Source organism: Remersonia thermophila, chromosome 5 (assembly GCF_042764415.1).
Source record: "Remersonia thermophila strain ATCC 22073 chromosome 5, whole genome shotgun sequence".
NCBI classification, from domain to species: Eukaryota; Fungi; Ascomycota; class Sordariomycetes; order Sordariales; family Chaetomiaceae; genus Remersonia; species Remersonia thermophila.
The window spans coordinates 2,884,298-2,906,234 of NC_092221.1; the positions used below are offsets into that span (position 1 = coordinate 2,884,298).

The following is a 21,937-nucleotide window of genomic DNA, read 5'->3' on the forward strand; positions in this document are numbered from 1 at the left end:
AAAGGGACAAACAAAAGAGACTGCCGGGCCCTGTCTGCATTATTAGAGTCTGCAGGTGTCGGCGGCAGGTTGGTACCGTGGGAGCGGGGCCAGACCTTATGCGACCATGCAAGCCTGCATCGTTATCGGCCAGGGAGCCTCGCCGACCAGGGAGCCGACGAGGCTGGCGCCGGCAAGGTCATGACGAGCCAATCACCACGAACGGACGCGATTCTGCGACCGCCCGGCCTCCGGGAAAACAGTGTGAAGCGAACATGTTATGTTGTTGGAATCAACAGTGGTGTCATGCATATTGGGGCGCATGCAGCATTGAGGCGCATGCTGCGTTGAGGGCAGCAGAGCAAGACACCCTTCGCGATGTGAGATGGACCTGAGGGTTGTGGGACAAGCAATGATGGATGGCGGCGTTGAAGAACAATAATTGACTAAAAAGAATCCGCCAGGCCGTACTTGTAGGTTGCACGAAGGGATCTTGCACGCCGGGGTTAGGGTTGTAGGCGGCCAAACCAAAAGTCCTAGTTTTGAGCCCCCAATCATTCATTTTTTTTGTCTCATGCCTTCACCCCGCTATTATACACCCCGAAATCAAATTCAACCGTCGAGCTCGACAGTGACCTCTTGTCCTTGCCCGGCCTCGGGCTTCCCAGGCCTTCCTCAATAGAAAATGGCGATACATCTGGCATGGGAAGCTGATACGAAGCCGAAAGCGGCTTTTGCTGTGTCGGCGGCGGCGATTGCAGCGGGGATAGCACAGGGCCGAACTCGATATCCTTTTCCTTTTCGGCAGCCAGAAAGCTGGAATAGCGCAACGACGGCCCGCGAAGAAAAGTCAAAGGCGGACTGGGAGTGGCGCTGCTCACATACAGCAAGGCGCGCAGAATGGGGATGGACACGGCGACGATGGTGACGGCACTTTCTGCCGTGCCGTAGATGAGGAGGTTGACGCTGTCCACTGGAAGAGAGTGGTTAGTTTCTCGCTCGAAGCTGGTCCGAGTTTCTCGACGAGACGTACCTATGTCCTTGCTGCCAATGGCGGCGTCAATGGTCCTGATTTTAAGAAAGGAGGTGATTCCGGCACTGGCCATGACGCATTATTAGATTTCCATGGCGAAAGCTTGCGCCGGAGCCACTCACAAGACGCCCATGCTGCTGGCAAAAAGGGCGCTCAGCTTCTCGCGCCTGCTGATGGCGGCGTTCCAGACGATGAACCACGGCAGCAAGGCCAGAAGAATATCGATGGAACCCGAGAAGGCGGCGACCGCGATGTTCAGTCGAATCACCGCGATCCTAGGCCAGCACTTGCCCTCGGCCCCAGGCTGCCACAGCCGCGGCGGAGGCCAGCACTGCGCGAAATGCGCCGTCGCATTGCCGGCAAACACAATGTTTACAACAATGATGATGACCCACAGGAGGCGGGTCAAGAAACGACTGGTGGCCGCGATCCGCAGCAGCGTGATGGCGAAGGAGATCTTGCTCCAGCAGGCGGCGAGGATGGAGAAGAAGCCGGCGACGTACGACACGAGCAGCACCGTGGCAAAATGCTCGGCGGGGATGTCGGCGTTGTGGCGGCCGTAGCCGATGGTGGTGATCACGGTGAGGAGGGCGCACGAGGTTGCAAGGGCGCACTGGCGGGTGTCAGTCAACCAAGGCAGTCCGGCGCTGCGACGGGGTGGACGGCGACATACCCAGCTTGCCACCAGGACGTAGTCATCCCAGCCGACCAGCCGGCGCCGCAGCACCTTGCAGCCGATACGCAGGGCGAGGAAGAGCGCGGCTCCGCCGGCGAGCGGCCAAATGGTGGCGATCAGTTGAGGACCGTAGTCCTCCACGCTCGCCATGGTTCATAGGTCGAGACCAGCAGCGACATGTCACCAAAAACGAGCGTAGGATCGCGAGCACCGCGATGTTGGATGATGGGCAGAAAGGAGCGACGTGGATGGGCATGAGGCACGTCGTCGTTGGTCGGTGCTGGTCGGCGATGTTATAAACCTCCAGCCACGGACCATAGACCACCGCCCTCTCCGCACTCCCGGCCTCTGCCAGTAGTCAGTAGGAGTTCCGCTCCCCGGAAGCGGAGTGGTGACGATCCTCGCCTGGGCATCACGGGCGATCAAACGCACAACATCAGACAGCGTGCATGCTACAGCAAGCCAGCCGGCTTGGCGACGGCCCTCCAGGGTTCCCCGGAGTCCGAGTGCCCTGTTCACTTCCGGCCCGGCACCTGTCAAACCCGGGCATCGAGCGTAGGGCCCCTTAAACAGCAAAAGGGATTGCTGTGTGATCCCCGTGGGACAGAAGATCTCCTGTGCACAGCTTCAGATGGTGCGGCCAACTTCGAGCCTGTATCGTCTCATCGCTGCGGAGAGGGACTTGTCAGCTGGCGCACGGCATTTCCTAATCGGGCAACCTGCAGAGATCTCCCAGCGATGCATGTCGCGGTTGGCTCTGGAGGGTGGAATGGCATCACACGCGAGTGTGGCCGCAGTGGCCAGCTGGGTGTGCGTGATGGAGATGATCTCCGTCGTCTTGATACACTATGCACTCGGTAGTCGTCCTACTTCAATGGAAACTGGTGATTCTCAGGCTGTCGAGCCACAGGGTCAAGCTGAGAGGACAAACCAACTGTGCCGAGCATTTCTCAGTTCAGGGATGCTTACACAGTACTACCAGGTAAATGCGTAGGGATGCGATGCGATCTGAACAGACCTTTTGCTATCAATCTGTTGGCAGCCTGTGCTCCAAACGGAACTGCTTCCTAGCCGCGGAGCGTCCCCCTCCCCGCATACACACCCTCTGCATAGCTAGATAATGTTGAGTATACGGTCCCTAGGGTGTTTGCGATAGCCCGATACAACCCCGTCCTGCCTACCCGCTTCACTCCTACTTATGGCATCGGTACGTTGGCCGGCCTTGAACGGTGCCTTTTCTGTTTCTCCATTGCCACGCTCAGCGGAGGTGCGGAATGGTCTAGGTAATGTCCGATTCGGCCGAGACGAACGTGCAGATTCGAAGCTACCGGCATAAGAGAAGCTGCAGGCTGACCGCTTCCAACCCACCATGCATAGGTGCACATTGTAAAGTATTCCTCCGTGCTGTTGTCCTCTTGGACATATTCCTGACCGAACGCAGCAGATATCGAAAACGTCGAAGTTGCCTGCATAGGCCCAGGGGGCCGCATCCTGGCCGGGGTGTTTCAACAGGTAATTACTTTTCGGCAATTAATTCGTACCCAATAGCTGAGTTCTCAAGGGTCTTTGTATGTATGGTTTATAGAAGATAATTTTGTTCCCACTCGTATCCCAGCGCTCTGAGACAGGTTCGGTGCTTTGAGTCATGACGGGGAGACTCAGGCACATGGTGACATCACAACCCGAGAACTCTCAACCGGCGCGAGGATCCTCTCAAGGAAATGTTTGGAAATGGGCATTCTGTTTCGAAGCTGTTCAACAGTCGAGCATCAACATCCAGTGAGTTGCTTCAGGGCGACTATCACTGTGCAATGCACGGATATCACGTACCATGGCGGTAGCAACAACACCGTGGGTCCACGAACAATCCGATATGAATCAACAAGGGATGTAGCCTTGGATTGAGACTGTGCTGGGTTGCGATGTGTCAGTATTCTCAACTCAGCACACCCGTTGCCTGGGGGATGATATTGCCTTTTGTCATGTCGACACCTAGGGGTTGCCTTCCCCTCGGTGTCACGTAGGGGATCGCGAGCTGATGACGGAGTACTTTTGGACGAGGATCACCCAACGGACGCCGTCCCAGCGTCGCTCGTTCTCACCATCGTCCTCCAGTTCCTTCCCAAGGCGCACCACAAGCCCATCATCCATCTCTCACCATGGGGGCCCTCTCAACCTACCTCCTCTCTCTCCTCACAGCCGCCTTTCCCTTCATGCAGAGGGACGGGCCGAATCTTCCTATCCCCTCCTTTACCCAGGAGGAGATCGACTCCGGCGCCGCGCTGCGCAGGCTCAACGGCATCGCCGCGGCCAACGCGCTCAATCGATATGGCAACAACTGCACCGCAGCCAACGTCAAGGTCCGGCGCGAGTGGCGCGCCCTCTCCAAGGATGAGCGTCGCCAGTACATCAAGGCCGTGAAATGCATCATGGACAAGCCCAATACCATCGTCTCACAGCTAGAGGTGCCGGGAGCTAAGATGCTGTATGATGCTATCGCCTGTAAGGAACCCCTCGGTCCCTGACGTCAAGTCTGTTTTCTATCTTGCCCCTCTAAAAGAGATCCTGCTGTCTGCCGTGACTGCTGTAAACTAACAAGAGAGAAAAACAAGGGACCCACGCTGCACGCTCCGGCTCCATTCACATGTCAGGCCTCTTCCTTGTCTTCCACCGGTACTACCTGCACGCCTTTGAGCGCGAGCTCGGGAGCTGCGGGTGGGAACAAGGCGTTCCTTACTGGGAATGGGGTCTGGATACCAACGGGCCGCACCTCTCCCCCGTCTTCGACGGGTCCGACACCTCCCTCGGCAGCGACGGTGCTTTCATCCCGAACCGCACGGCGGCGAGGCTCGATCTGCTCGGCTTTCAAGAGCCGACCATCATCCCGCCTGGTACGGGCGGTGGGTGTCTGATGAAAGGACCGTTCAGCGACATGGTCGTGAGGCTCGGGCCGGTTGAGGTGCTGCCCAGCCAGCCGTTTCCGTCTGCTCCTAAGGAAGGCAGGGAGGAAAACCCGAGGTGTTTGCAACGGGATCTCAACGGTGACCCGGTGCGCAGATGGAACACCCATCGCAACGTGACCGAGCTGATTCTGAAATACAACACAATCCGCGAGTTTCAGGGGACGATGGTACGTACGACAGACTGCTGCTTACCTACCTACCTACCTACCGCTTTGGCCTTGGCTGGAGAAGACGGAACCGCTGACGCGTTGTGTTGCCTGTTTTCCAGGAAGGTGATCCGCGCGTCACGCGCGAGGCTTTCAATACCCACCAAGCCGCGCACGGGGCCATCGGCGGTCTCGCCATGAACCCCCTGTTCTCGCCGTACGACCCAGCCTTTTGGCTCACGCACGGCATGGTGGAGCGCTTGTACTGGATCTGGCAGCTGCTGGACTTTGATAATCGCCAGGTAGGTGGTCTTCCGAGCACGATCGCTGGCCAGACCGACCTCCTAACACGCTGCTGCTTTGCTTTAGGACGTCTGGGGCACTAGAACTTTCCTCAACATCCCCCCCAGCCCCAACATTACGGTGGAGGACACGATTGATATCCAACCGCTTATCGGGCCCGTCAAGATCAAGGATCTTATGAACCCGGTGGGCGGAACGCCGCTGTGCTATGTGTATAGTTAGTTCACGGGCTTCACTGAATACCCGACAGGTTCCTTAGCTATGCACCAAGGGCTGCGGCAGGAAAGAGAGGTTGCGTTTGCTGTTCGGGAAGGCATCGTCGGTTTACTCTCGGCTCTCAGGGCGGCTTTGCCTTGTGGTCGTGGCGTTGGAGGCCAGCTTCGCTCTTGGGATGCTTTTTGATCTTGAAAAGTTTCACACTAATTACGCCGGGCGGGTGGTTATTGTACTTTGGAGACTGAGGCGGGAAAATTAGGGAGGCTTGGAACTTGGGGGTTTTCTCCCATGGTGTGTGTTAGCTTTAATAATAGATGAAAACGTCGTCGGAGATGTTCCTGTGTGGTAGCTATGTTGGCCGTGAATTATAGCGGCTTGTCAGACGCTGGTTCGCTCATACGACTTTGATATTTCGGCTCGGTTGTAAGCAGAAGGATGATGGAGGTAGCAAAGCCCGGTTTTGTCGCAGCGTTTTGGATATTATAACCCGTAGGAACTAGCGGAAGGCCACCGCCGTTCATGTTGGATCCATAACGACCGATAATTACAAGAAACCAAGGACTGTCCCGATGTCACCCAATGCACCGCCGCCAGCGGCACCTGTCTCCCGGTCCACGTCCTCCTCATCCTCGACGCCAACTATCGTTGGCTGCACAAACCCTTCACCCCCCCTGGGGAGCTGTCTTGATCGCAACTCGTGGAGCCTTGAGGGATGCAACACTTCGGTTGGTATCAGACGTTCACGCTGCTGGGGCACGAGCTGGCCTTTGACGTGGACTTGTCGACCGTGGTGTGCGGGATGGATCGAACGTGATCAGCTTTCCTTGATGGGCGGATGGTGTGACCCCAGGGCGTGAGCGTGGCCCCTGTTCCGGAGAGGATAACGACCCGCAATTCGTCGAGGAGAAGCACCAAAATGCGTACGTACCACAGGCTGATAGCTGTCCCCGCCACCAGCCTAGACCTGGAGACTGATCGATGATTTCATACAGACATGTGACATGGTTAAACATCCGCTTCGTCCCCCATCGCCTCGACTGCCAAGCTGTGGTATACTCTGAACGCCGGGTATGAGTACTCAACATGCAGGAACAAGCCCAGAAACAAAGGAACACAGAATGCCCTGGAGCGAGAGGGCTTCAAAGGGTCTGGTGACGTAGTTGGTGTGGTTGGCCTTCTTACGCTGTTGCACATCTTGAGCAAACATGAGAGCCCCCTCCTGGCCGGCACACGCGTTGCCTTGCGCTCTTGGGTGTAACAGGTGTCCGTGGACTTGGCAATGGCGGCGATCGAGACCATGCATCCTTCGAGTTGTTGTAGCAGGCGCTGGGGCTGAGGTGTCCGGAGTCGTGTTACTGAGCTGCCAGATTCAGGAGGGGCCATTCGGCTGGCGGACAGAACAGGCCAAGTACACCTAACATGATACAAAACCATGCTCACCACATTCTCTTTTATCTGCCAAATACAGCGGCGATGCTTACGTGTGGACGCCATACCTTCAAACCACCTCGACACCACCATCCTTGCCGGGTCACTGTGTCGTCCCAAGAGGCAAGACAGCGGTGCACCTTCAGTACAACGGGCAACCTCTCGGCAGAAGAGATGATCATGGGTGGTTTTGTGAACAAATGATGCGTTTTCCAGGGCAGTATCTCTACTTTATGTGGATGCCCAAGATTGTATAAGAGATTCCCAGATCTGAGAATCATATCCACTTTCCTCGGCCCAGTCTCGAGGCTGTCAGTACTTCCATTACCAACTTATCGGCTAGGCCAACCGTTCTAACATCATCATTACATCATAACCCGGCCTACACCCGCACACCATGATTCTCCTCCTTGTCGCGCTGCTACTCGGGGCGCTGCTCCCCTCCTGTGCGGCAGCGCCCGAACCGTACAAAGTCCTGAAGCCGCCCCTCGACACTCCGTGGACATATTGCGCAGGCATCAAGCCATGGACTGCAAAGTATCCGCGGCCCCAGCTCCGTCGCGCCCTATGGCAGTCTCTCGATGGCATCTGGACCTTCCAACCCACGGATGGGAGAGACGGCCAACCGCTTCCATCACTGCCGCTCAAGCAGGAGGTTCTCGTGCCCTCTTGCATCGAGAGCGGCCTGTCTGGTGTCCAAGCCATGGGTGTAACGACCATGTGGTTCGGCACCAGATTCAGCGTCCCACCTCCCTGGACAAGCAACCGCCGCGTGTTGCTGCACTTTGAAGCCATTGATTACGAAGCTACTGTTTATATCAACGGGGCCAAGGTTGGGTCGAACCGCGGTGGGTACACGCGGTTCTCGATGGACATTACTGACCATGTTATCCATCACGATGACTCCAACGAGATGTGAGCGGCCCGTCCCCTCCAAAGGTCTCGAGCGAGGCTAGCCTCCGATGCTGATGTTATCAGACACGTCTACGTCTTCGACCCGACGGACGACTGGAGCATACCGCAGGGGAAGCAGACCAAGAGGCTGTCGCACATCTTTTACACGCCATGCACGGGTATCTGGCAGAGCGTGTGGCTCGAGAGCGTGCCTGAGCAACGCATATCAGATCTTGATATCACCGCTGATATGACCGGGAACGGTACATCCCCCTATATGAGTTGAACAAGAATTTGGAGCGGGGATGAGAAGAATAATGGATGTTAACTCCCCGGTTTAGTTACCGTCACAATTCATAGCAACAAGAAGCAAGGGACGCCTCTCGAGCTCAGTATCATCGACACGCACACGGGTAAAACCGTCGCCGCCGAGCAGCTGATCTCTGATCAAACTTTATCCTTCACTGTTGACTCGCCAAAGTTGTGGACACCCGACTCGCCGACCCTGTACAACGTCACAGTCAAGATGGGGGAAGATGAGGTCGCGAGCTACACAGCCTTCCGCACCATTTCGTCGGGCATCGTCGATGGTGTCAAGCGGCCACTGCTTAATGGCGAGTTTGTGTTTTACTTTGGGCCACTCGATCAGGGGTAAGTATCCCAGGTAGCTCCTCCAACTCCTCAACTCCCCCCCCCCCCGCCAGCGTAGGGTCTCCATCCTTCCCGACGTTGGTCGGCAGCCGCTGACATGGTGCCAGCTACTGGCCCGACGGCATTTACACGCCCCCGACCCCCTCCGCCATGCTCCACGACCTCGAGCTCGTCAAGCGTTTGGGCATGAACATGGTGCGAAAGCATATCAAGGTTGAGCCCGAGGTCTTCTACGAAGCCTGCGACCGAATGGGCCTCCTCGTCATCCAAGACATGCCTTCCATGCGTGTCTTTGACAACCGTCGCCCCTCAGACGTGGAGCAAGCCGAGTTCGGTCGACAGCTCGAGGTGATGGTGCGGCAGCTGCGCAACCATCCCAGCATCGCCGTGTGGGTCATCTACAACGAGGGCTGGGGCCAGATCACGGACCATCACCCCGAATTTGAGCTCACGGAGCGGGTGAGGGCGCTGGACCCGACGAGGCTGGTGGATGCGGTTACCGGGTGGCATGATCATGGGGCGGGGGACTTTCATGGTTGGATCTCCTTCCCGGTCCTGTCCTCTTGTCTTGCTCTTCATTTGATCCCGGGCTGATGGGAGGGATGCCCACGGCGCAGACAACCACCATTACGCCGAACCCCAATGCGGCACCCCCTGGTACTCCCAGCCCAACACCGCCTACTCTCCCAACCGAAGTGCCATCCAAGGCGAGTTTGGCGGCATAGGTCTTCGCCCCGACAATGCCAAGTCTGTCCAGCCCACCCCCATCGCCTTCCTCAGCGTTCGACTGTACTAACTAATATTACCGCGCAGCCTCTGGCCCCTCCGCCCTGCCGTTGACACCATCAACGAAACCTACGAGATTCACGCCGGCATCGAGTCCTACCACTACCGTGCGCGAACGCTCCTGCGGCTGCTCCGCGAGCAGATCGAGAGGTACGCATGCAGCGGGGCGGTGTATACGCAGACGACGGATGTAGAGGGAGAGGTGAACGGGCTGATGACGTATGATCGACGGGTGGTGAGGATCGATGAGGAGGCTTGGAGGGAGGATATCAGGAGGTTGTTTGAGGCGGCAAGCAAGAGGAGGGGAGACGGGAGCCTGGTTGCGTAGAGCGGGAGAGAGGAGGCGGCCTGTTCATGGTCGGATGGCTATGCGACTAGGATCGATGTTGGGAGAGGCTGCATGTTTGGTGGAACTTTGCTTATCATGGCCAGGTGAGGTAGATCACGGTCTCATGGAGGAAGAATGGCTGGAGGGTAAGGCGATCCGTTCTGTCTGATTTGATCGCCGGTTGCCCTGCGGCGCAAGCAATGGCTTTATGAACGTAGGTCAATCCGCACAAGATTCTTCTATGCAGCCACCAACTCCGTTGATGCTGATGCCCGTCCATGGGAGATCCATGAACGGCATGATGCAAGATGCCGGAAACCTGCGTGTTGTCCTAGCTGACCTTGCCTATGAAACTATGCCATGGAACGTGACAATAGTTTTGTGTCACACTCGCCACGCAGCATATTCCAACATAGGGTTGGCCGCGCAGCTTGGGGCTGTTAACCAGGTGGGAATTGTTTGGATTCAGCTCCCTGTCGCCCAAACACGAGTTAAACCATTGGGGAGGAGGGGCAATAAGAAGACAACGATGACCACAGCCAACGAACGATCCCGTACACTTCTTAGGATCTTATCAATTCACACAATGTGTTCGAGAGCCTTGTCTTAAATTAATGATTGTCCATCGCCCTCGAGGGAAAGTCAGTCACCCTAGGGTATCAATCAATACCCAGGCCTCGGGAAGCTGCCTGCGAAGCTCGACTCTCTTGGTTGACATCGCAGAGAGCTTAGGTACTTGAATTCAACTCCTCTTCTTTCCCACTCCAACTTCTCCTTGAAAGCATCATCATTTCATCCAGGCCGTGGCCGGCCTAACTTGGGCTCGTTCAAGTGAGCCAGATCTATATACCTCACATACCTGACCATTCTCCTCTCCCGAGGGAGACCATGGCGGCACTAAGCATCGTACCTTCGAGAACCAGTCGTCGGCAGGGCAATGTCCAAGGCTTTATCACACCCTTTCCCGTCATGAGGCTTTGGACGCCCTCATCTTGGCTTCACTGGTGTAGGATCTGACACCTCACAATCATTGACCTAGGTACCTGGGTCATACCAAAGGTCAAATGCTAGAAAGAATCCTCTTTCCATGAATAAGCACCAATGCTCAGGAACCCTTGGTGTTACTTTGGGCTGACCCAAGGCAACTTGAACCGCTGCTCCAACAGTTCAGCCTCGAGATTAATTGTTCCACCTCGAGAACTGGCAGACAGGAGCATAAATTAAATACCTTTGTCGCTTAGAGCAGGTTAGCAGACGCTAAGATCATACCCACAGCGTCATCCCAATCAAGGCTGACATACACGTCCATGCCCGAGCATCAATCAGTCTGGCGACAAAGACGCCCCCCTCTCCCCCATTCACGAAGCGCTCCTAAGGAGGTCACAATATTAGGCATAATTCTGATGCCAATACCACCCCCCCCCCCCCCCCCCCTCTCTCTCCTCCCGGCTCAGAGCATGGGCTTTTCCATCTAGCCAAGACGACGTCATAATATCAGCGTCGCTATCGCCTCTAGTCGATAGGCTGCGCTATAACGGCATTCGACCCGTCGAGGCTGTGCACGCGCCAGTGACCGTCACGCGTCTCGACACTTCCTCCTCGCCGCCTTCATTAAAGCCAAGGCATGCACGGAAGTTGGTGAAATATGCCGCCGCTGACGTATTGCTTGCTTAAGCATGTGTGCCGCGCTCGATGCGGCACGAGAGCGTTGAGACGGGCTCGGGATGATCCACCCACCCCCGTTGCGGCCCTGACTGCCGACAGCGCTGCCGATCCACCCAGGATACGGACTAGTTACCGCCCTCCTTCATCTCGCCTGGTGGTGTTGACAACCTCATCCTCGCCCGGCCGATCTTCGCGGGGGGGTTTGGTGGAGAGCGGGAGCGGCATATCGACATCGATGGAAACGGGACGGTTGATCGACTCCGATCCAGGTTTTGCATGACTCCGGCCCCCCTGAACCAACTTCTTGGTCAAAGCACAAACAAAGGCGGGATGGGTCGCCATAAGAATTCCCGTGGCGACAGCGGCTCGGTGTTTCATTCAAAGCCCAACCTGGTGTTTGTGGGGTGCATTCACTAGGTGCCACCCACTCTTCATACTACCGCAGTAATATCTCGCCGGCTAAATTCCCCAGCGCGCCGACGGCCCACCATCGTCGATTGGTCAGGAGCGTGCCATCCCCATGAACCGCTTTGAGTACCGGATGGCACATGTCCGCTGATTCCCGGGATCAAGGTTGCCTCCCCCATGGGGCAGGGGGTGCAGGGGCCTCAAGTGACCACACGGCCGGCCGGACCGTTGGCGGCGTCCTCCGTAACGCCGACGACCCCAAGCCGTTGATGCCCATCTTGGCAGCCCGGAACTGCGTCCTCCCCGTCGGGGTTCCGCTTTCACGTTGGATGTCACCTGCCATGACGAAAAATGGCGCCGAGTGGCTCGCAACGCTAGAATAGGAGGGGGAGAAAGTATCGCAGTGGAGGTATACATATAGGTCCCGGGAAGCCTCACAACTTCCCGTTCCTGCTCGTCCAGCCTTCGCTGCTCGACTGTCAAGATCCCCATCCCTACTCCCTAGGCAAAGGAACACCCTCCGACGTCAATCACCATGAAGGGACTTCTCAGCTTCACCGCCCTCGCCCTGGTGCTGGGCGAGGCCTCGGCCCACTACATCTTCCAGCAGCTGTCGACGGGCGGCACCAAGCACGCCATGTGGAAGTACATCCGCCAGCACCAGAACTACAACTCGCCGGTCGTCGACCTCTCCTCCAACGACCTGCGTTGCAACCTGGGCGCCGACAGCGGTGCCAACACCGAGACCGTCACGGTCGCCGCCGGCTCGAGCCTGACCTTCCACCTCGACACCCCTGTCTACCACCAGGGCCCGGTGTCGGTGTAAGTGTGACCTTGAAGAAGAACATGCAAAAGGCAGCAAAAAGAGAGCCCGTGACTAACTCCTCCAACCAGCTACATGTCCAAGGCCCCTGGCAGCGTGCGCAACTACGACGGCAGCGGCGGCTGGTTCAAGATTCAGGACTGGGGCCCGACCTTCACTGGCGGCAATGCCCAGTGGAAGCTGGATGGTTCGTCCTCCCTCTTGTCTTTGTTTTTTTCTTTCCTCCCTCAAACAACCCGGACAGCCAAGCTAACCCCCCGCCCCACAGACGCCTACACCTTCACCATCCCCTCCTGCATCCCTCCCGGCGACTACCTCGTCCGGATCCAGTCCCTCGGCATCCACAACCCCTGGCCGGCGGGCGTCCCGCAGTTCTACATCTCGTGCGCCCAGGTCACCGTGACGGGCGGCGGCAGCGCCAACCCGGGCCCTCTCGTCTCCATCCCCGGCGCCTTCAAGGAGACCGACCCGGGCTACACGGCCAACATCTACAACAACTTCCGCAGCTACACCGTCCCGGGCCCGTCCGTCTTCACCTGCAGCGGCAACGGCGGCGGCTCCAACCCGAACCCGGGCAACCCGATCAACCCCGGCACCCCGACGACCCTGATCACCCAGGCCCCGCCCCCGACCCCGACCCAGCCCAGCTGCTCTGTGGCTAAGTGGTGAGTCTCTCTCTCTCTCTCGTTCAACCAACGCCATGACCAAACCGAAAGCCAGAAGCTAATGCCGGCATGTCCAAACTACAGGGGCCAGTGCGGCGGTATCGGCTACTCCGGCTGCACCAACTGCGCCGCCGGGTCGACCTGCAACCAGCAGAACCAGTACTACCACCAGTGCATCTAAAGAGAAGATGCTTGCTGGAGTGGTGAGGCGGGGAGGGCAAGACCCGGTCGAGGGGGGATGGGCCTAGCCTAGTGAGAGGTCATGATATCCTATCGGAGAGCAGAGGAGGAGGGGGGTTTTAGGACAGGGATGGGGCATTTGCATGTCAAAACCGAGGGACGGCAGGGTCGCATCTTAGACATGGGGGGATATAGGATGGACGGGAGATCTGGTGTGTCACCACCACCTTGATCTTCTTCACTTTTGAACTTCGCCAGTATATATTGATTTCTCTTCAATGTCAATACTTTGACTTTTCGTCTTCTTCACCTCTGTGGCTCAGACCCGTCAAAGCATCCACACCTGCGTGACATGCTTGATTCTTAACATCCGTCGGATTTTCGCCGTGCCAGCAGGGGAGGAGCATAATTGGAGTTAATAAACCTCACAGGGACAGTGTATTACACAATATGATGAACCCCAATCAAACATACCGCTCCGGAATCCAGGGAGCACATCAAGCGTGCGTGTCCCAAACACAACCCATCTTGTACATCGTGGAAAGACACGGTCATATTACCAGGAGCATGCTGTTTGCTCCAGATTAAGTATGTCAGGAGTGTAGAGTACTTCTTTGGACAGATCCTCCTTGATCCGATCCATCCGTCTCTCCCCTCTCCTCCCTCTGTCGGCCAGCCGCTGAAAGATGATATCTCACAGAGAACCAAGCAACACGCTCCAGACCCTCTCTATCTCGCAAGTATCCATGCCCAGCATGCCTTCATCCTAGAATATCCACCCCATAGTTCTTAACAGATCCCGCGATCCCATTCCTTTCAGCCAAATACCCTTTCTTCAACGCCCAAACCCCAAGCCCTTCGCCCGCTAACACACATCGTACCATCCATCATCCATTATCCATCACCATCATGACATATGTGGTTAGAAAAAAAAACAGAAAAGGAAAAGAAACCCGTCAACGCTCGCTCACACCCACCCTTGCCCCGTCACCACTGGCCCAACCACCGACCCGAGCACCTGCTGGCCGGCGCGCCTTGTGCCTGTGCCTGTGCCGCCGCAACGCCGATCGCCGGCAACCCCTGCACCCCCTCCCTATCGACACCCTCCTCGGACTTCCCGCTCCTGCACCCCCTCTCCAGAACCTTCAACCACCTCCCCGGCAGCGCCACGTGCGTGTTCTTCAGGTGCTGCCGGAAGTTATCCGCCCGGTAGAACTTCTTGTTCCCGTCGCACTCGCGGATCCTGTGCACGCTCTCGACGTGGGCGATCAGCTCTTTGGTGTTCTGGTACGTTTCCCCGCCCTCGGCGACCCGGCGCGGAAACTCGCCGCCGCAGAACCCGCACACGTCCAGCACCATGCTGGTCCTGCCGCTGCTGTCGTTGGTGTCGGCTGGCTGGTGAGACTTTCGCGACGTGGTGTGGTACGCGTGGAGGGGGTTTTCGAGGGCCTTGCACGACCAAAAGTCCGACTTGAGGTGGATGGCGTTGAGGTGGCGCTCGGCTTCGGTGGGCGATTTGAAGCGCTTTTTGCAGCGGGTGCAGGGGTGAGGCTTTTCGGATTCGTGTTGCCTGGTTTGGTTTCACGTGTTAATATTCATCATGCATCATTCCTCACGAATGGGGGTTCGTTGATAGGGACGGGGGGAAGAAGAAAAAAAATGCATACGCAAGTTCCTCGCTCGTATGGAAATGCCTCGGCGCCCTGGGGCAGCAGCTACACATAAACGCCGGCGGCGGCTGCTGCTGCTGCTGAACAACCCCCAGCCCCAACCCCAACGCATCATTCCTTGCGCAGCTTTCAGCAAGAACCCGATCCAGGCTCTGCGATGAAGCGTTGCGCCCAGCCGACGAAAACAGCGCGGTCGGGTTCACCGTGCCGGTGCCCGTCTCCATGCGCAGGTCCGCCACGCTTCCCTGGTACGAAATGGCGGCGGTAGTGGTCGCAAAAATGGACGATTCGTACAAGCTGGTCATGTCGGTCGACATGGTACGCGCCAGGCTGTCGGAGCTCAGGTTGGAAAAGCGGGTAGGCGTTTGGGCCGAGTACTTGCTGCTGCCCCACGAGTCACGGTTGCTTTGTGGCCGGCCGAAGGGGGGTCGCGGCGAGGCGAGGGTGTCGTCGAAGCCGACGCTGGGCGAGATCGGGGAGGCGACCTTGTTCCAGGTGGACGATGGCGACGTCAGGGCTGTCATGGGGGATTTGGACCCGTTTGCCCTCGAGGCATCGCCGGCCGATTCGAAAAAGTCGAGCGAGCCGATCTGGAGCAAGCTCCGGAGGAACTGGTACGGGGTCCGGATGCCGGCCTCTGGCCATTTGTCCACCTCGCAGGCGATTCGTGCCGACGAGTGATGAAGCTCGGGTACCGACGTCTCCGGGATGACCGAGTTGTCGGTCAGGGCATACTGGAGCCTGCCATCAAACAACGGGTCGTATTTGGTCGACGCGGCGGTGAAGAGCACGGCGGGCAGGTGCATGTACTGCGTGGCGGTGGGTTCATCCGAAGAAACGTCGTCCGAGCTGTGGAAGCGGAGCTGCTTCTCGATGATGATCAGGGCGTGCCTGACGTAGCTCTGCATGTACAAGCTATAAAAGGTGGATAGCCACCACCTGCGGTCGCGCATGTTTTCCTTGTTGAACATGACGGCCGAGAGCTCGTCGACGTAGGTGGCGAGCTGGGCGGTCAGGTTCCTGATGCACTCGACCTGGCAGAACCCTCCGCCGCAGTCCTCATGGGCGTCGGCGGTGAGCAGGTTCGCCGAATGGAGACGCAGCGCCTCGAGACAGTGCCGGAGGCAAATCATGGAAACGATGACGAGCGACGTCTAATCACGGGATGAGCAAGGCAACGACGAAACCTCGACAAGGGCGAACTCACCTGGCCCACCTCGGCCTCGTAAATCCCGGCCGTCTCGAGCATGTTCATGAACGTCTCCCAAGACCGGATCTCCAGCGCGCCCAGCAGCGAATGATTCTCAGCCAGCTCCCAAGCGATGCTAGCGATCAGGTCGGCATACGTGTAGGTGCTACCTCCGATCGTGTGACCCCTCTGCAGCGAGGTGCTATCGCGATACCGGCCCGCTTCCACAAACGACTTGAACGAGGCGCGCAAAGCCGGGTCGGTAATCGACAGCTCATCGCCCTCCAGCACGGCCTTCATGTCGGCCAGGCGCTGGCTTTCCGCCGACAGGAGCCAGCGCTCCGCAACGCCGACCGACCGGCCCCTCCTCCCAGCTGTCGACGAGGACGAGGCGATGGCGCGATGCGCGGACGACAACCTTTGGTCAGCAGGACACAGCAGCTGCGGCAAGATGGCGTCGCGCAACGGACCGCGACGACACCCAATGAGCGGCCACAACGGCGCGTCTTCCCCAGGGTGCGGGATCGGGACGATCTGGAGGCAGCAACGGCATGGACTGCCGGGATCGCACTTTGGGGTTGCATCAGCACCGATGAAACCAAGGACGCGCAGCGACGCGTTGCCAGGAAAGAAGCTCACCTTGCGGCGGAGGACTTTGCACCTCCAGCAGGCTCCACCGGCCGCCTCCAGGGCGCGCATGTCTCGGCGGCCATTCTCGGTCAGCGGGCCGCGGCGGCCGCCCTTGGATATGGACGTTTTGAGGGTGGTGACGTGTTTGCTGATGGAATCGTGGATGCGCTCGCCGCGGCTGAGGCGGCGGCCCAGGGGCTGTTCTTTGACGGCCGCGACCGAGTGGATGGGGAGGGATGCGGCCGACGAGGTTTGCGAGCCGGGGTCGCGTCCGCGGTGGTCGGCGAACTGGAAGGGTTCGTATTCGGGCACGGACGGTAGGCCGGGGAGGCAGAGGGCGGTGTCGAGCTCCGTGGAGGAGCGGGACTGCGCCGAGGTGAGGCGGCCTGGGGGGGTCTGCGACTTGGCGATCGGGGCGGTTTCGGGGCGCGAAAGCGACACCTCGGAGCTCCTGACGTCGTGGTTGTAGCCAAGGCCGAGCTCCATTGCCAGGCTGTGCAGCACGACGGCCTTGGACTGGTCGCAGTTCTTGAAGCGGATCTCATCGCCGGCCCACCCCTTGGCCAGCAGCGACAGCTGCCTCCGCAGGCGGGCGCGCGCCAGGTCGTTCTGGTTCCCATCGAAGAGAGACTTGGCATCGTCCGAGCCTGACTCGGACCGCGCCACGGCAAAGACGGTGTTGGTGGGGGACGGCTCGGCGGGATGCATCGGCGGCAGCATGCTCAGGGCCTGGGTCGTCGTCGGCTGCGTGGTGGGAACCGCCGTCGTGGCCGGCAACACGCCCTCGTCCTCGGCGAAGAGAAAGTCGGCAGGCATCTGCTGCGCCGGTTGGGCGTAGTCCACGGCCATGCTGTGGTCCAGAGGATGGTTGCCGGCCTGGGGCCCTGCGGGCCCAAAGTCACCAGCCCAGAGGGCAGCATCGAAGTCGAAGTCCAGATCCATGGGGTCGGCGAGGGCAGGGGCGCCCGCGGGATTCTGGCCCAGGCTGAAGTCTCCATGATATGGGCCGGCATCGACGCCGTCAGCGGGAAAAAAGTCGGTCACGGTCGCATCTGATCCCCCGAGCACGGCGGCATGGAAGCTCGTGTCTGCGGTGGAGGTCAGCCATGCTACAGGCACAACAGGGCGACGACAAGCAGCGCGCCCGGCGGGAGCGGCGCAAATCATTCGTCGTGTCCATCGCAAGGTAGGCAATAAAAGAAACCGAAACTAGCATGCGGCCTTGAGGAACCGATCTCGTGTCTGATGGTGTTTCCAGAGTCCACGTTTCTTACCCATCATTGTACAAAAAAGAGCGCTACGGCCGGCGCTGGCCGAGCTACAAATGTGTTTTTCGGGCCGTTGAAGTCGCTGGGGCAGGACTCGGAGCACAAGGCGGTTGTGGGGTCTTGAGCTGTACGGACTGGATGTAAGTGTGGACAGCGGTGGTGGTGTTGGCGGCGGCGGCGGCGGCGGCGGCGGCGGCGACGACAACGGCGGCAGCAACAGCAACAGCAACAGCAACAGCAACAAGCAAAACTGCGCGTCGGATCCGGCGTCCCACGCTGGCGGAGAGCGGGCTCCCGCTGCCACGAGGGGGAGAGGGGAAGCGAGCCGCTGGACGGTCACGGGATGCGTCCCTGGACTGAAGAGAGGCGACCTGTGCCCATTGACGCCCAGGGACGACTCCGTCAGGAGGGAAAATGAGATGAAGACACGACGGGATCTCAGATGGGAGAAAGGAGAATGAACAAATGAGACAAGGTCACAATCCGGAGCTGCAACAAGCCGGCATTCGGCGAAGCAGGCAAGCAGAGGGTTTTGTGTTGAGGGTTTTCGGAGGCCGACTTGACAAGGCAGAACCGGCGCAGTGCGTTCGCTGGCTGGGCCGGGCGGGCTGGGCTGGCTGGCTGGTTGGCTGGTGCTGAGGTGCAGAGCGGCGGCGGCCCCAGCCGACCTCGAGCCTGGAGCGATTGGGCGACGGAGGTTCAAGGGTTCGAGGGTCTGAGTGGGATGAACCAGTGTTTTGGGGCCTGGCTAGGTTGTTGGGTTGTGCTGGGGATGGGTCCCATCTTTTAGGTTCCAGGTTGTGTGCCGAAGAAGAAAAAAGAAAAAGTCCCAAAAAAGGCAGGGCCTGCCACCTGAAGAAAGGCCCCCCGGAGGCGGAATGGATGGAGGATGGGGAAGGTCACGTTCGGTCGGTGACTGAGGTGACTCTCCCGTCTGGTTCTTGCCAGGCCGCCAATGGCTCCGCCCCGAAAAGGTGGGAGAAGGAAAAGGGCCGTTTCCTCCTTGGGTCGAGCCAAGGCACTTTCCAAGCTTCTCGCGTGAAGCGACTGGCTGGACTGCCGCGTCCTGCAGCACGAGACCGCCAGCCTGGCAGGGGTCGGCATGGGGGGGAGGGCGTTTCCTGCTAACAGCTCTCAGAGAGCCTCACAGGCGTTTCCTGTTAGCGCGATACCTGCCGCCATCTTTGGCACTCAACCCTTGGCGTCGTCGTTCCACGGTCGGTTCACTTGTGTTGAGGACCGGGGCGTACAGCGGCGTCCAGTGGCATCCAGTGGCATCCAGGAGGCAGGGCTGACGGATTGACATTGACCCGGCAACAACAGCCTTCATTCGTGATCCACGGCACTCTCGCCCGTCGTCTCTCGTGTCCTAGGTCCTCCAAGGACCTCCGGATGCCGACGCTTGGCTCTTGTCGCTAACACAACCGAACGCAACCCCGGAGCCTTGCAACACGCGGGCTCGTCCTGGCCGATGGCAGCTCGTGTTGTTGACCCGGTGGCGTGGATGACGTTTGAGACCGCTCAAGCGAACTACGCTAGTCCACTACGTACATACTATGTATGTACACTACTGTACTGCGTACACAGTACACCACTGTAGGCTTATGCATGTAAGCATGCACATAGCAGGGCCTATCGAGCAAGGCACCCATAACCCCTCAACCCTCGCTGCCGGGCCCAATGATATCGCCGACACCCCACGCAGTCCGGGCCTGTTGAGTCTACGCAGTGCATACATCTGCGCACTGGGAAGTCTTGTTGAGGAGATGGCGTCGGCACTTGCCGGCGCCAGGAACCCGCACATCTGCCCGCCGTGACGCATGTCCCGCGCCCCGTCGCGTAACGTTGGCTGCCGGATGACGTATCGTGAGATCAGACGTCATGGTGCTGCGGCAGTGCTCGACGGTAATACAGCCGCCGTGTTGGTTCGGCACATAGGCCCGAGCCGCGCCGAGGGTATGAGGCGTCGCGACGGTGTTGTCCGTGTGAAGGGATTCTGAGACGTACGTACACTAACGATTATACAGTACTATAGTTACCTTGCCAAGTCTCGTGGGACTCCACCACCGCCATCGGCCCCGCCATGGGATGTCTCGAGGGTGTCTACTGTCTAGCGGCTGTAGGCGTGGCGTCCTCCAAAGACCTAGGGCGGGTGTCATGTTCATGGGCCCTTATCTGGTGGCTTGGATGAGTATGTCCAGGTTTACGGGCTCGTTATCGAACATCCCCGTCTCTTTGGTTGTTGCGGCAAAGCACGGTAACGTTGCTTGATGTGGCAGAGATGGCTGGGCAGACTTGTTCAAAGGGAGGGCGGTCATGTAAAAGCTCATAACGGCATCTAATTAGTTCTAGTAAGGAGCAGGAAAACGGCGCGAAAACGCTCATCCTTGACAGCATGCTCCCCCTGCGCCAATTACATGATTAAGAAACAGGAGTCGTGACGCTAGATCATCCTTTTATCGAAGCGCATCCAGATGTTCCAAGAGAAGATGGAAAAAAAAAAAAAAAAAAAAAAAAAAAACAACACAGCCAACGTCCCTCCCTTAGGTCGAGCTCGGGCTCAACTCGACGCTAGAATCCCCCTTTCCCGCCGCAATCTTGCTTCCCACGCACCGGCCCGGATGCCAAACCGCAAGCAGCGGCACCGCAACCATCAACGGCAAGAACTCGAGCGTGATAAAGTAGATCTCGGTGGTGCTTAGGTCGCCGCCCAGCCCCTCGGCCGTCTCTGCCAGCCGGAACACGGTGCGCAGGTACACCAGCAGGGTCGCCACGAAGAAGGCCGCGACGAACAGGATCAGTCCCTTGCCCTCGCCGCGGATCGCCTTGCGGCCGCGCCACAGGAAGCTCACCGAGAGCAGGATGAAGCAGCCGATCGCGAAGACCTGGTACGCGAGACCGCCGAGCAGGATGTTGTTGGCCGTGGTGGGGTCCTCGCGGTTCTTTTGCTTGACGCCGATGAGCGCGGCGCCGCAGATCTGGGTGATGGTGGCGATGACGTCGGAGGTGATGAAGAACCAGAGGATGATCTTGGGCGGGAGGATCGAGAAGGAATGGCCGCCGGGGATGCGGTGGATCAGGGCCGACAGGACCGCGTAGATGCCCGCCGCGAGGAAGACGGGGGCCGTCACGATGAAAAAGTACTGCAGGATGAAGTAGATGAGGTTGTACGGGTTGACCTTGGCCGACAGGCAGCGCGCGATGTAGCCGACAATCTCAAACGCGAGGCCGATCGGGAAGGTGACAAAGTAGAGCGTGCGGTGGCGGACGACCTGGAAGAGGTGGACGATGAAGTAGAGGGAGAAGAGGATGGTGGCGACCAAGGCGAGGGCGAACGAAGGCGTGTAGCCGTAGATGATGACGGGCGCGTCGTTGGGGCCGCCAGGGAAGGGCCAGTTGGGGTCGACGTAGCCACCGCGCCGGGAGCCGCTGGTGTCAACCCCGGGCGGCGGGCCACCGCCGGCGGTCACGTCCACGCCGGGCGGGGTCCGGCGCCGGCCGTGATGTTGATGCCGGGAGGCGGGCCTGGATGGGAGCCAACGTTGTGAGCATTTCCGTCCGAACGCGTGCGGCACGACAAACGCCGTGCATGTGTGGGGGGGACACGCGGCGCCTGACAATTGGAAGGGGGGAGGGGGTTCAGGGGAAACATACCTGCAGCGCTCATTCTGTTGACGTGTTTTCGATTTGGGAAAAAAAAAAAAAAAAAGAGAAAACAAAAGAGCGACGGCGAAACCAGAAACGACAGAAAGCGATCAAGCAAAACGCCACAATCGAGCAGTTGGGAGTGGTTTGACGCACGAGGCGCTGAAGAAGGGGGAAATTGAGCTGGGATACCGCCCGGAGCGAGGTCCGGACGCTTAAGCAAATGAAGCTGCGGCAGCCGAGCCTTTTCGATGTGAGCCGAGAACCTGGCCGATCGCCCACATTGAGGCATCGCTCTCAGGATCGCGACTTGGCACGGCATAGCCGCTGCGCCCTGTTGAAGAAAATGTCTGACATTTTGCCGGGCCGTTGCCCGTTGTGGTAAAACGGC

At 58.7% G+C, this 21,937-nt stretch overlaps 7 protein-coding genes across 7 annotated transcripts; 4 read left to right on the forward strand and 3 right to left on the reverse strand.

The window, feature by feature from the left end:
- Positions 1-551: 551 nt before the first annotated feature.
- VTJ83DRAFT_6022 (uncharacterized protein) lies at positions 552-1,838 on the reverse strand (the record flags this gene model as incomplete). Its single annotated transcript, XM_071012688.1, has 5 exons — positions 552-795; positions 865-952; positions 1,013-1,077; positions 1,135-1,625; positions 1,686-1,838. The coding sequence occupies 5 exons, from the start codon at positions 1,836-1,838 to the stop codon at positions 552-554; spliced, it is 1,041 nt and encodes a 346-aa protein (XP_070865397.1).
- Positions 1,839-3,847: 2,009 nt separating this feature from the next.
- On the forward strand, positions 3,848-5,322 carry VTJ83DRAFT_6023 (uncharacterized protein; the record flags this gene model as incomplete). The annotated part of the gene is made up of 4 exons (XM_071012689.1): positions 3,848-4,190; positions 4,340-4,818; positions 4,920-5,099; positions 5,167-5,322. The coding sequence occupies 4 exons, from the start codon at positions 3,848-3,850 to the stop codon at positions 5,320-5,322; spliced, it is 1,158 nt and encodes a 385-aa protein (XP_070865398.1).
- A 1,819-nt stretch (positions 5,323-7,141) lies between these two features.
- VTJ83DRAFT_6024 (uncharacterized protein) lies at positions 7,142-9,403 on the forward strand (the record flags this gene model as incomplete). Its single annotated transcript, XM_071012690.1, has 6 exons — positions 7,142-7,659; positions 7,723-7,901; positions 7,980-8,289; positions 8,397-8,824; positions 8,907-9,036; positions 9,103-9,403. The coding sequence occupies 6 exons, from the start codon at positions 7,142-7,144 to the stop codon at positions 9,401-9,403; spliced, it is 1,866 nt and encodes a 621-aa protein (XP_070865399.1).
- A 2,608-nt stretch (positions 9,404-12,011) lies between these two features.
- VTJ83DRAFT_6025 (uncharacterized protein) lies at positions 12,012-13,145 on the forward strand (the record flags this gene model as incomplete). Its single annotated transcript, XM_071012691.1, has 4 exons — positions 12,012-12,298; positions 12,371-12,486; positions 12,568-12,964; positions 13,049-13,145. The coding sequence occupies 4 exons, from the start codon at positions 12,012-12,014 to the stop codon at positions 13,143-13,145; spliced, it is 897 nt and encodes a 298-aa protein (XP_070865400.1).
- Positions 13,146-14,131: 986 nt separating this feature from the next.
- Positions 14,132-17,911, reverse strand: VTJ83DRAFT_6026 (uncharacterized protein; the record flags this gene model as incomplete). Its single annotated transcript, XM_071012692.1, has 5 exons — positions 14,132-14,714; positions 14,812-15,968; positions 16,022-16,573; positions 16,643-17,721; positions 17,908-17,911. The coding sequence occupies 5 exons, from the start codon at positions 17,909-17,911 to the stop codon at positions 14,132-14,134; spliced, it is 3,375 nt and encodes a 1,124-aa protein (XP_070865401.1).
- A 1,810-nt stretch (positions 17,912-19,721) lies between these two features.
- On the forward strand, positions 19,722-19,936 carry VTJ83DRAFT_6027 (uncharacterized protein; the record flags this gene model as incomplete). Its single annotated transcript, XM_071012693.1, has 2 exons — positions 19,722-19,857; positions 19,929-19,936. 2 exons carry the CDS (start codon positions 19,722-19,724, stop codon positions 19,934-19,936), a joined length of 144 nt encoding a protein of 47 aa, XP_070865402.1.
- Positions 19,937-20,444: 508 nt separating this feature from the next.
- On the reverse strand, positions 20,445-21,568 carry VTJ83DRAFT_6028 (uncharacterized protein; the record flags this gene model as incomplete). Its single annotated transcript, XM_071012694.1, has 2 exons — positions 20,445-21,426; positions 21,552-21,568. The coding sequence occupies 2 exons, from the start codon at positions 21,566-21,568 to the stop codon at positions 20,445-20,447; spliced, it is 999 nt and encodes a 332-aa protein (XP_070865403.1).
- Between the last annotated feature and the right edge of the window lie 369 nt (positions 21,569-21,937).